The following is a 14,564-nucleotide window of genomic DNA, read 5'->3' on the forward strand; positions in this document are numbered from 1 at the left end:
TATTTGTCTTGGACTGTAGAATCGTTTGGTGATCATTTAATAACCTCAGCACACTACGGAGGAAGCGTGGAAGTCGTTAAACAATTAGATCGTCTGAAAACGGACGATTTTTGTTTAATTAACATTGCAATATTTTCAGTTGCGGTCAATATTTATAAAAAAGTAAAATACAGGTGTGTTCCTCTTTGAATAGCGAACATTCTGGTATGTTTCCGGAGTTCATAACTTGCATAGGAAAAAAGTATTAGCCTTTTAAACAATGAAATTTTCCGTTCTCATGGGTTTTCCTTGGTTTATTTGCAAAATCTCTGGTTCTAATAAACATTTATTCAATTTGAAAAAAACGAGCTTATTTTTTATTAAATTTGGGATCATTTGATATGTCGCAGGGCCCTGTACCTTAAATAGGTAAAAAGTTATGAGCGTTTAAACAATTAATTTGTTAATAACTTTTTAATTTGACCACTTACGGCTTGGCACCTTCGAAAATCGGATTCAGGAGGCCAAAATACATAAAAATAACTTAGGTTCTCTCACGGAAATTCAAGGGCCACGAAAACCCCCCTTGCTCCTAGACTAAGTGGAATTTTCTACGACTGAATTTCTAAATTTTAAAAATTAAATTTTCTTAAATTCTGAAGAATTAAGTTTTTAATACCGAATTATATAAATATAACATTTTTAATAATTATTTAGATTACAAAATTAATTATGGTTGAATTTTGAACTGTTTAAAGTTTGTAGAAAATTAAATAGTTGAATTTGCAATAGTTGAATTTGCAATTTTCAACAGTTCCTTTTTAATTTTCTTCAATGTTCAATAGATGAATTTACAACAACTTAATTCATAAAATTAAAAAATTCAAGTTTCCTGAATTATCAACAGTCGAATTTTTAATTATGGATTAAAATGTTTATTTACTAAATTCTCATGTAAAATATATAAATATAATGTTTTTAATATTTCTTTTTATTAAAAAATTAATTTTTGTTGATTGTTTTATTTTCTTCAATTTCAAACTGTTGTTAATTTACTTGTTTAATTTTCTTCAATTCTCAATAGTTAAATTTTCAACAACTGAATTTCTAAATTAAAAAAATTCAATTTTCGAATTTTAAAAATTAAAGAAACTTTAATTTAAAGAAAATTAAAAATTCAATGGTCGACAATCTTCTTTTTCAATTTTATTGAATCTACAAAAGCTGAATTTTTAGCTGTAGAACTTACAATATTTTTAAGTTCAATTTTCAATTTTTATTATGGATTGTAGTGTTCTTTTTATTGCACTCTAATGTAAAATGATGTAAATATGTTTTTAAAATTGGCTTTTGATACAAAATTATTTTTTAATTAAATTTTTTATTGTTAGAGCTGTAGAAGATTAAATTTTCAACCATTGAATGTTCGATTTTCGTTAGTCTTTAAGTTTTTAATATCAAAGAATATTAAACATTCAATTGTTGAAAATTTCCTTTTTTAATAGTCTTCAATTCTTAACAGTTAAATGTTTAATTATGTATTATAATGTTTATTAAATTATCTAAAAATACCTAAATGTATCGTTTTCAATACTTATTTTTATTGAAAAATTATTTTTACTGAATTTTCAACCGTTTAGACTTGTAGAAAATTGAATCATCGCTTGTTAATTTTCAATTTTTAATTTCCTTAAATTTCAACCTGTTCCAAATTGAAGATATTAAAAATTAAACTGTGTAAAATTAATTTATCTTTAGTTTTCTACAGTTGAATTTGAAATTTTTTAGAATTCTCAACATTTGGAAATTAAAAAAATTAATGATTCAACTGTTTTGTAGAAAATTCCACTATTTGTCTTGAAAATTCAACCATTTGGTTGGAAAATTCAATTGTTTGGTTAAAAATTCGAGTTTTTGTTCAAAATTCAATTGTTTGGTTAAAAATTTAACTTTTTGTTGAAAATTCGTGTCTCGCGTAAAACTTTAAGTATTTGTTTGTAAATGCAACTATTTGGTTGAAAAGTTCACCATTTCGTTGAAAATTCAACATTGCGTTCGAAAATTAACCGTTCATGATTGAAAATAAAGTTTTTTAAATTAAAGAATTAAGTTTAATAATTTAATTATTTATTTATTGACTTTTGTTAATTATTCAAATTTGAATAAATAATTAGACCTTAAATAGGATTTTAAATTTAATTTTATTCCCATTTAAATTTCTTAAATATTAAATAATTAATCTTTCCGTGTTTAAAAGTTTCTTAAAAAACTCGATTGTGTAGTCGTCTTTTTGGGTTCAAAATTAATATCTTTTAGCAGAAAATTCCTCAGTTTTGATTGACAATTCAACTATTCTGATGAAAAAAGAAATTCTTTACTGTTGTGGTCGTGCGGTCTGATGGGCCGCATATGAGCTTCCAAATGATGCTACTCAGCAATTACAAGGGAAAGGACACATCAGAAACACGGTGTGGTCTGTGGACCGCACGGCCACACTTGATCGTTAAAAAGCTTGTTCTTCAAGTTTCGCGAAAACTCACCATATTTTCCCTATTTCGAGAGCACTGTAAATTCAATTATGTCATTATTTACGGAATATTTTCAGGTGAAAGAATGGATGTCCTTCTTGAAACAAATCAAAAGCCTGGAAAATATCTCATTAGCCTACAAGGACTTCTAGATTGCAAAAATTTATCTCACGAAGCTATTCTTACATATTCTGAAGCGATTTCGAAAGAGATAATAAAAACGCAGGACATTTATTTAAGTCCTGAGATTCTTGAGCTATTGCAACTAGGATATGATTGCAATAAATCGTCGAAAAATATAATCTGCAGTTTAGATTTGAAGATGCCAACAAATAAGTTACATAAATTGGATAAACCTGCAGAAACAATTTTCGTCCCTTTTGATGTTAATGCTTTTGGTGCTATCACTGATGAAATGACTGATGAAAGCTTTAACATTTATGATTACACATATTACCCGGCATACCTGAGTAAGAAAATAATTTTATTTTTAGTTTTTATATTTTAATTTACAAAATCTGGCGACCAGACTTATTTATTTTATTTTAATTCTAGCTTATTTCTAGTTCTGAATTGTTCAAAATAGTATTTGACAATGGCGAACCCTTTTCGAAAAAATTGGTCGAAAAAAATGTTTTTTTGCGGATTTAATAATATATATTTTTTTAAATTGAATTTATTAATTAAATTCTCATGTAAATACAAAATTTTGAACACTTTTTTAACCCTTTGCGGCATGGTGGGAATACCGTATTCCCACCTTTTTTCATTTAATTTTTTGCGATTTCAGAGTAGTTTTTATTGGATTTTACACAGGTTTTTTGAAATTTCATGGTCGCAGGATAATAGAAAATTGAAATTTTTGTGCAAAGGGTCTAAATTTAAAAAAATAATTTGTTAATACTTATAAACAAAGATGAAAAAAGGCTTTTTTGTTGAAAAAATTCATTTTTGAAAATATTTTCCATTATATCCTTATGAAAATGGGTGCTTAAGGTTCTTGGGGTCGCTGAATACGAATCTGGACTCAGATTTTGAAAATTCAAAATGGTGGATCCAATATGGCTGCCGAAATTGGGAATATTTTTGGATCTTATCTGAAAATTGTTATACAGGTGTTTTTGGGGTCAGTGATCACGAATATGAACTCAGATTTTAGAAATTTAAAATGATGGATCCAAGATGGCGCCCGAAACTTGAAATATTTTTGGATTTTTTTCTGAAAATTGGTATACAGAGGTTTTTGGGGTCGCTGATCACGATCTGAAATCAGACTTTGAAAATCCAAAATGACGGATACAATATGGCGGTCAAAATAATAAAATTTTCCGGATTAAAAAAAAATTCGTGTACAAGGATTTTTGGAGTCACTGATCACGAATCTGAATGTAGATTTTGAAAATTCAGAAAATTGGTACTAATCCATGTTTTAGGTCAGTAAGTGTAAATTTTATCAAACCTTAATATTCTAAATATTTGTCATTTTGAATACAGATTCAAGATCAGCGACCCCCTGTTTGTGCCAACTTTCAAAAAACAATTTAGAAATATTTTGAATTTTGGCTCGCCATTTTGAATGTCCAAAATTTAAGTTCAGACTCGTGATCAGAGATACCAAAAACTCCTGTACACCAATTTTCAAAATAAAAAATTCCAAATTTTGGCCGCCATATTGGATCCGCCATTTTCAATTTTTAAAATCTGAGTTCGAATTCGTGATTAGCGACTCCAAAAAACCCCTGTATACCAATTGTTAGAAAAATCCAAAAATATTCCAAATTTAAGTCGCCATATTGGATCCACCATTTTGAATTTTCTAAATCTGAGTTCAGATTCGTCATGAGTGATCCCAAAAACCCCCGTATACCAATTTTCAGAAAAAGTAAAAAAATATGCCAAATTTTAGCCACCATATTGGACGCGCCATTTTCAATTTTTAAAATCTGAGTTTAGATTCGTAATCAGCGACTCCAAAAACTCCTATGTAACAATTTTCATGAAAACTCGTTTCCCTGAAAAATGTATGCCGGAAAGGGTTAAAATACAAAATTAGTTTTTTCTTGAATTTTTAATTGTTGATAATTGAGAAAAATTGAAGATAAAACTTTCAGTTGGAAATTCAAATGCTGAAAACTGTAGAAAATTGAAATTAAAATTGTTTAAAATAAAATAAAATTGCTGGAAATTGAAAATTAAAACGTAAAAAATTCAATTTGTATTTTTATTTAATTATTTTCAACTGTTAAATTTCCAAATCATGAAAATTAAATTTTCTTAGGGATTGAAATGTTTATTTAATAAATTCTGATGTAAAATTATGCAAATATAACATTTTTAACACTTATTTTTCATATAATTTTTTTTCTTCTTGAATTTTTAATAAAGCTGAATTTTTGATTGTAATCGATTTTTCATTTTCTTCAATTCTAAAGTGTTAAATTTTTAAGTAATGGAAATTAATTTTCTTTGTCACTTTTTTTAATACAAAAATTATTTAGTAGGAAAATTTAATTTTTTACTGCATAAAATTAAAGAAAATTCCATTTTTGTTCATATTAAATTTAATAAATTATGTAAATGTAACATTTTTCAAAAACAAAATTAGTTCTTGTTTTGAATTTTTAACTGTTAAAAATTGTCGACATTTTTTTTGTTAAGTTTTCAACTATTAATAATAGCAAAAAAAATTAATTTTGAATAGTTAAATGTTCAATCTTCATCAATAGTAAATTGTAAAAAATTTAATACCCTGCTCCATAAATTGAAGAAAATTCCATTTTTGTTCATTTAAAGTTTAATATTCCATAAATTATCACATAAAATTATATGAATGTAATCTTTTAAATAAAAAATTAGATTTTGTTTTGAATTTTTAACTTTTGAAAATTCCTGTGTTAAATTTTTTACAAATTCAATTGAATTTTCAAAACTTGAAAATTCAATTTTCAATTTTTTTTATAGATTGAAATATTTCTTTATTAAATTTGCATATAAAACTACGTGAATATAACATTTTTAAAACTTGTTTTTAACAAAAAAATCCCTATTTTTTATTGTTTAACTGATAAAAATGAAAAAATTGTAAATTGGAATATTTAAAAGTTGAATTTTCAAATTTAAAAAATTCAATTTTTTAATGGATAGAAATGTTTATTATTAAATTCTTATGTGAAATTCTGTAAATATTTTTTTTCTTGAATTTTGAACTGTTAAAAACTGTAGAAGATTTTATTTTCAGCAGTTGAATTTTCATTTTTCATCAATTAAAAATGATAGAAAATTGTTTTTTGAACTGTTAAAAATTGAAGGAAATTCAGTTTTTAATTTTCTTTAATTCTCAATTGTGGGTGTTCCAACTTATGAAAATTCAATTATTTATTTTCTTCAATTATCAATTGTTGTATATCTAATTGTTGAAAATTAATTTTTTGTATAGATCGCAATGTTCATTTATTAAATTCTCACGTAAAAATAGGCAAACCTAACATTTTTAGTACTTCAAAAAAATATGAAATTTGTTTTTTTTTTCTTTTGTTTTCAACTGTGAAAAATGGCAGAAAATTGACCATTTAACCGTTGAATTTTAAATTTTCATGCAAGGGAAATTAAATGTGCGACCGTATAAAATTAAAGAAAATTCCATTTTTGCTTATTTGAAATTTAATAAACTTTTATATAAAATTTAATAAACTCTTCTATAAGACTATGTGAATATAATATTTTTAATACATTTTTAAAATACAAAATTATTTTTTGTCCTGAATTTTCACCTGTTAAAAATTGCAGAAAATTGCTTCTTTAACAGTTGAATTTTTAACTCTTTTAAACTTAAGAAAATTGAAAAAGTAAAATTTAAATTTCTTCAATCCTCGCCTGTTGAATTTCTAACAGTTAAAAAATTTAATTTTCTTCAGTTGTTTTTAATACAAAATTAAGTTTTTCTTGATTCTTTAAAAATTAAAAATGGAGTAAAATGGAATTTTCAACAATTGAATTTATTATTATTATTATTTCATTATGAAACTGTCGTGTAAAATTATGTAAATATAATATTTGTAACACTTTATTTTTTTAGTCTTTGCTTTAATTTTCAATTGTTGAAAATAGTAGAAAATTTAATATTGAAGAGTGGAATTAAAAATTTTCGGCAGTTGGAAAGTGAAAAAAAGTGAATTTTGAACATTTTAAAATTATAGAAAACTCAATGTTTAATTTGCTGCAATTCGTATTAAATTTCTCACTGATGAAAATTAAATTTTTTGTATGGGTTAAAATGTTTATTTATTAAATTGTCATAAAAAATTATGTAAATATAACCTTTTTAACACTTTAAAAATTCCATATTCGTTTCTTTTTCTTAAATATTTAACTATTAAAAATTTTACAAAATTGTCTTTTCAACAGTTAAATGGTCAGTTTTATTTCATTTCTAACTGTTGAAAATTTTCTGCTTAACTTTCTTCCATCCTGCAGAATTTCCAACTTTAAAAAATTCAATTTTTCTTTTTATGGACAGAAATATTTCATTTTTGAAAGTTTAGAAGTTGAAGAAATTTCAAGAAAAAATCGAATTTCGCATTAGAAAAGAGATAATTTTTTTTTGAATTTTTTTTTACCTGCATGTTTTTAGTGATAAATGTTTGGACGCTCTATTAAATGTTTATACATTTTTTAAAATAAAACAATGCAACCTTCAATTTTCAAGTTCAAAATAAATTTTTTTTTCTCTTGAGAAACTAAAAATTTGTCAATTTATCATAATTTATTATTGAAGTTTTATTCATTTTTTCTTTTTTAATTAATACTTTAAATTTAATTAAAATCGATTTGTTTGTATGAAATTATGTTTTTATTTCCAATTAATCTTATTATTTAAAAATTCATCATTTAGATTTTAAAATAAAATTAATTAGTCGAAAATTACAATATTTTGTTGAAAATTTATTTTTTATTTTTTATATATTAATAATATTACATAATTTTAGATAAAAAATATTATCTTTGGTTGAACATTAAATTTTTTTCTAGAAATTTAAAAAATTTATTTTTGGTTGAAAAATGATATTTTTTAGTTAAAAATCCACATCTTTTGGTAAAAATAAATCTTCTTGGTTGCAAATTCATCACTTTGTTAGAAAATATAAATATACTTGTGAAAGTTATTATTTTGTGGAAAGTAAGTTTTTGACTGAAAATTTAACTTATTTTAATTGAATTTTTCATAGTTTCAGTTAAAAATTCTTCTGATTGGTTGACAAGTAATTTTTTGAACTTAAAATTGAATTAAGTTTTGATTGAAAATTTACATATTTTAGTAAAAAATTAATTTGTGTTTCTTGAAGATTTAATTATTTCATTTGAAAATTCATTGTTTAAGTAAAAAATTAATCTTTTTTTTTGCTTAAAATATAATTATTTCAGTTAAAGACTAATTATTTTCATTAAAAATTCATCAGTTAGGTTGAAAATTGAAGTATTCACTTGAAAATCCGTTTTGTTTAAAATTAATTTTTTTGGAAATTGATATTTTTTAGTGAAAAATTAAAGTATTTCTTTTAAATTTCATTTATTTTGTTCGGGAAAATTTAAAAACTTGATCGGAAAAAGACTTATTTATATGACCTCAATTAATTTTTTTATTTTTGTATTTTTTTAATAAAGTTATAAATTTTTTTCTTATTTTAAAGGTTTGCCGACGAATGGCACAAAAATAGCACAAGTCAATAGAATGACATTTCAATATCCCTCTTCACCAATTCTTTCACAACCCGAAAACACTCCAGAGGATTTAATTTGTTCTCTGGAGAGTCGATCCAAGCTGTGTGAAAATACACCTGTTTTTTGTGAATGTGTTCAAATTTTAGAACTCCCGCAGAAGAAAATTGTTGAACTCATTCTGATAGACGAGGGTAAGAAAATTTTGGATTTTATTTACTCTAAATATAAATTTGTAAATATTTATCAAGGCAGGTCAAAAAACCCGAAATTTTAAAAGTAGAATCTTATTTTTTTATTATAAAAAAACATAATTTTTGCACATTTTTAATTAATTTTTAATTCCATGTCAAATTTTCCTTTCAATTTTTTATTTTATTATATTTTGAAATGACTAAAATTTTACTTGAAAAAAAATTTCAATAATCTTGCAGTCGATCGAAAATTGGTAAAAAAATTGAAGATTTGACCCCAATGGACAAGGAATAAATATTAAACGATTAAAAATTTAATTTGATTCGAACCGAATTGATAGATACCGATACAAAAATCAAAATATTTTTGGTTGAAAAGTCATTTTTTAGATTAAAATTTTTTTTTTTTGGCTTAAAAACTCAACAGCTTGGTAGGAAATTAAACTAATTGGTTAAAAATTCATATTTTTTGTTGAAAAGTGTACTATTATATTTTTTGTTTCAAACTAGTTCAGTGCGGTTTAAAATTATATTATTTGGATGAAATTTCAAATATTTAGTTTTAAAAATAATCGTTTCCTAGAAAACTTGTTTCTTTTTTTGTCTTGAAAATTCTACAGTTTGGTAGAAAATTAAACTGTTTGGATGAAAATTAATGTTTTCGGTTAAAAAGTCGATTATGTTTTTGTGTTCAGAATTGATATCGATTGGTTCAAAATTATATTATTTGGAAACAACTTCAAATTTTTAGGTCTAATATTTAATTGTTTTCTAGAAAATTCGTTTTTTTTTGCTTAAAAATTCACCAGTTTGGTAGGAAATTAAACTATTTAGTTAAAAATTCATATTTTTGGTTGAAAAGTATACTATTCTATTATTGGTTCTGATTTCAACTAATTTTCTTCAAATTTCTACTATTTAGTTGAAAACTTAATTAATTTGCTCAAAATAAAAATATTATGATAAAAAGCATTTTTTTCGGTTGAAAATAGAAATATTTTTGGTTGAAAAGTCTAGTGTTAAATTTTTGGTTCAAAATTGATTCAATTCGGTTCAAAATTATATTATTTGGATAAAAATTCAAATTGTTAGGTCTGAAATTTAATTCTTTTCTATAAAATTCCTTTTTTTTTGCTTAAAAATTCAACAGTTTGGTAGGAAATTAAACAATTTGGTTAGATATTTATATTTTTTGTTGAAAAGTATACTGTTATATTTTTGGTTCAGATTTCATCTCATTTTATTAAAAATGACACTAGTTGTTTAAAAATACAAATATTTTTGGTTGAACAGTTTACTATTATATTTTACTTCAAAATGTATTTAATTTTGTCCAAACTTATAGTATTTTGTTAAAAATTCATATTTTTGGGTTTAAAATTCAATTGTTCTCTAGAAACTACTTTTTTTACTTGAAAATTAAAAAATTTGGTAGAGAATTAAATTTTTTGGATGAAAATTCAAATTTTTTGTTGAAAACTCTACTCTAATAATTTGTTAAAAAATTTAATTTAGTTCGGTTTAAAATTATTCTGTTTGGATAAAAATTCAAATTTTTAGGTATAAAATTAGTTATTTTCAAGAAAATAATAATTTTTTTGCTTGAAAATTCAACAGCATTGTAGGAAATTAAATTATTTGGTCAAAAATTCATATTTTTGGTTCAGGTTTCATCTCGTTTTGTTGAAAATTGGACTATTTAGTTTAAAACTGAATTATTTTGTTTAAAATAAAAATTTTATGTTAAAAAATAATTTTTATTGGTTGAAAGTATAAATATGTTTAGTTGAAAAGTCTACTATTATATTTTTGCTTAAAAATTTATTTAATTTAGTCCAAACTTATATTATTTGGTTAAAAATTAATATTTTTGGGTCTAAAATGTCATTGTTTTCGAGAAAATTCTTTTTTTTTTCTTAAAAATTCAACAGTTTGGTAGGAAAATTAAACAATTTGGTTAAAAAATCATATCTTTGGTTCCAAATTATACTATTTGGATAAAATTCAAATTTTCAGGTCTAAAGTTTAATTGCTTTATAAAAAATTCGTTTTTTTTGCTTGCAAATTGAACAGTTTGGTAGAAAAATAAACTATTTGGTTAAAAATTCATATTTTTGGTTGAAAAGTATAATATTATAATTTTAGTTCAATTTTAATCTATTTTTTTTTAAATTAAACTATTTGCTTGAAAACTTAAGTATATTGTTTGAAATAAAAATGTATGTAAAAAAATAAATTTTTTAGTTGAAAATACAAAAATATTTTTGTTGGAAAAGTTTACTATTATATTTTTGGTTCAAAATTCATCTCGTTTGTTTACAAAATTCGTTTTATTTCTAAACGTAATTATTTTATTGTAAATAAAACTTCTACGTTTAAAAGTCATTTCTTAAAATTGAAAATTGATATTCTTAGTTGAAAATTCTACTATTGTATTTTTAGAGAAGAATTCATCTCGATTGGTTCAAAATTCTACTATTTGGTTGAAAACTGATTTATTTTGTTAAAAGTACAACTATTATGTTAAAAAATATATTTATTTAATATATTTTTAAATATTATTATTTTTTAAATATATTTTTGTTGTTGAAAATTCAACCGTGTGGTCAAAAATGAAAATGTTTGAATGAAAATTTAACTATATGGTAAAAATTGAATTTTGATGTTGCGTTTTTTTTTTACTTGGGTAGCAATGTAGTTTTTTGTCGATGTTAATTTTATGTTGAAAAATTATATTTTCAGTTAAAAAAATTCGACTTTTTTCTAAATAATTCGTCTTTTTTCTTCTTCAAAATTCAACAATTTTGTTGAAAACTCGCCTTTTCTGGCGGAACATTAATCTTTTTTATGGAAAATTCATGTTTTTTGTTTAAAAATTGTACTCTTTGGTGAAAAATTAAAATTTTCATGTTAAAATTTCACTGTTCCATTCTTGGTTGGAAATTTCTTTTTTCTGGGTTGAAAATTAAACTTTCTGGTAGTAAATTAATATTTAAAAAATTTTGTTATTTTAAAAACTTAACTGTTTAGTTTTGAATTCATTTTTCTTGGTTAATATTTCTTGGTTGAAAATAAGCTTTTTTTTTGAAAACTCAGTTGTCTTATCCTAATCTTTTTTTTGTTGAAAATTTAACCATTTAATTGAAAAATGCATCTTTATACATTTAAAATTTAATTTTTTTGATAAATTCTTTTCTTCCTGATTGAAAATTTAAATATTTTATTACAAATGTTGTGCTTTTGAATTGAAAATGTTTCTTTTTTGGTTTGCAAGTTATAACTTTCTGCGCTAAAATAAACTTTTTTGTTAAAAAATAAACTTTCTTGGAAAAAATTACTTCTTTTGTCCTGAAAATTTAATTATTCGCTTAGAAGTTCAACTATTTTGTTAAAATTTTGTTTATTTTGTTTTGTGCCTGAAAGTTCAAATAATTTGTTGTTAATAAAACTGTTCTTGAAAATCAAACTTATGTGTTGAAAATACGTCTTTCCTTGTAAAATAATAATCTTTTTTGCAGACAATTATTTTTGTTTGTCTGTAAATTTCAATATTCCATTTTTGCTTTTTTTTTTAAAAGTTCGTCTTTTTGGTTAAAAATTCGTATTTTTTTGTTGAAAATAATTTTTCATGTTAAGGTTTTTTACCAGGTAAATGTATTAATTAATTATTAATTAATATTTTTACTGCCAATTTGGCGATTTCATTTTTGATTAACAAAATACCTTATTTTTTGAAATTTCATGTATTTGGTTGTAAATTAATATTCTTTATTAAAAATTAATTTTATAAACTGAAAATTATACGATTCCGTTTTAAATTAAAAAATACGTTATTTAATTTTATTATTACTATGTAATTATTATATTAATTATTTTCTTACAAATCTTTTTGTCTTTTGGTGCTTCTTTGTTGAAAACTCAATTTTTAAATTTTATTTATTTTTGTATTCGAAAGTTCGACTATTTGGTTTAAAAAACTTCTTTATATTAGGTTAAAAATTCAAATATTTTGTCGAAAATGTAATATATTTTGACTTAAAATTTCAGGAATTTAAAGTGCTTCATATTTATTTTAGTATGGTACTTATAAATTAATTTTATTTGAGAGAATTTATTTCTTTATTATTTTTCTATTATTTTCGTAAAATTTTTCCCTATTGTAGTTTATGGACGGCCCTTATTAAAAAATAAGGGTTGCAGAAATGAAAAAAAATAAAAAATAATAACCAACGAATCAAAATTTAGATTAACCCAAAAAATTCTTTTTTAACGTCTAAAATTCAACTTTAGTGACAAAATTCTTTGGAATAAAAAACGAAAAAATAGTATCATCAATAATCAAAAAATATAATTAATTTCTAGTTTAAAGTGGAATTATTCAAGGCAAGAAAATTGTATAATATTAAATAATTGAATTTATAAAAATTAAATTGATTTATTATTTATTAAAAAATTTTTTTTATTTGTTTCATTTGATTTATTTAAATTAGTAAATTTTATTTTTAATTTTAATGATAGGATTTGGTGGAAATACATCTTATACTTATCATGTCCACGGTTATCACGTAAATATTGTAGGAAGGCACAGTTTTGGACGACCAATTTCGAAAGAGAAAATAATATCTTTGCACCGCAATAAAAAATTGCAATATAATTTAAAAGATCCTCCCAAAAAAGATACATTTGTTGTGCCCAACAAAGGATACGTCATCGTTCGTTTTCACACAGATAATCTTGGTAAGTAAATTTTTATTCGTTAAATAAAATATTCAAATTCAGGAAATTAAATTCTGAATAAATCAAAATATGAATTCTTCTTTAACTTCCAATATTCTAATTTAGCTACGAAAACACTTTTAAATGTGCCGTTCAAATATTTTTAATATTTTTTAAAATATTGCTTTTTTATTAACAATAGCGATTTTCGTAAAAAAATACTAACAGTGTAAAATAATTGTTCAAGATTCTAAATGTTATTTTAAACTCAATCTTTTTTCGTTTAAAAACGAAATAAATCAAAGTTGGGAATTTTTTTCAATCTCAACTATTTTCACCCATTTTCGAAAAAATGGATTTTCTTTTAAATTTTTTGTTATGGGTTGAAATATTTTTGTATTAAATTCTTATGTTAAATTATGAAGAATATTTATTTTAAACTCAGGTTTTTAATAGAAATTTCACTTTTCTTTCAAGTGTTTAACAGTTCAAAATGAATTTTTGGTTTTCAGCATTTTGTATCGGATTAATTTTACAGAATTGAATTTTCAAAAGTTTAATTTTGAACTGTTGAAAATTGAAAGTTGAAACTACAACAGTTAAAAATTCAATCTTATAATTTTAAAAATTTTTAACTGTTGAAAATTTAATTTTCAATTTTCAATGATTTAAAATTCACCGTTTTTTTTTGACGGAAAATACGATCGTAATCCAAAATTGTCTAAAGATTCTAAATCTTCTTTAACTTATTATTTTCTTTAAATACCAATTTTTGATATTAGACACCAACGTAATTTGAAACTTTGAAAATCTTCTTTGAAATCTAATAATTTTTGTTATTAAAAATATCAAATTTCGACGAAAAATACCAACAGAATCCAAAATTGTTCAACATTTTAAATTCTGCTTGAAACAATAATCATTGGAATTAAATCTAATTAAATATGTTTGAAAATAAAAATTTCAGGTCGGACACGGCAACATAACCTAAACTTGTTTAAAAATGAAAAAATGTGAAATTTAATAATTTGTTGTTGAAAATACTATAATAACTTTTGAAAAAACACGAACGTAACATAACAGAAAATAATGTATCATTGCAAATTTTCTTCGAAATCTAGTGATTTTTGTTGAAAAGAAGCAATTTTCGGTGAAAAACGATAATATAGGTTGAAACTGTGGAAAAATTGTAAATTTTCTTTGGAATTTATGTAGAAAATCGCTAGCTTAACTTTACACTTGCACAACATTTTAAAATCTTTTTTAAAATCGAATTATTTTTTATTAAACATACGCCAACATAACCAAAAATTCTTAAAATTTGGTAATCTTCTTTGAACTCCAGTTGAAAAAATAATTAAAAATACTGATTTCCGACGAGAAACACGAACATAAACCAAAATTGTTAAAAGATTCTAAATGTTGCATAAAT

General features: G+C 22.8%; 1 protein-coding gene across 1 annotated transcript in view; it reads left to right on the forward strand.

The window, feature by feature from the left end:
- Nucleotides 1–14,564, forward strand: part of LOC117181019 — an 83,324-nt gene that overhangs the window by 46,743 nt on the left and 22,017 nt on the right. The window contains exons 8-10 of the mRNA XM_033373588.1: nucleotides 2,585–2,977; nucleotides 8,195–8,416; nucleotides 12,935–13,153. Of these exons, the coding sequence (XP_033229479.1) occupies nucleotides 2,585–2,977; nucleotides 8,195–8,416; nucleotides 12,935–13,153 (834 nt within the window). The remainder of the gene's footprint in view (nucleotides 1–2,584; nucleotides 2,978–8,194; nucleotides 8,417–12,934; nucleotides 13,154–14,564) is intronic.

The sequence above is a fragment of the Belonocnema kinseyi genome, chromosome 10 (assembly GCF_010883055.1).
Source record: "Belonocnema kinseyi isolate 2016_QV_RU_SX_M_011 chromosome 10, B_treatae_v1, whole genome shotgun sequence".
Lineage (NCBI taxonomy): Eukaryota > Metazoa > Arthropoda > Insecta > Hymenoptera > Cynipidae > Belonocnema > Belonocnema kinseyi.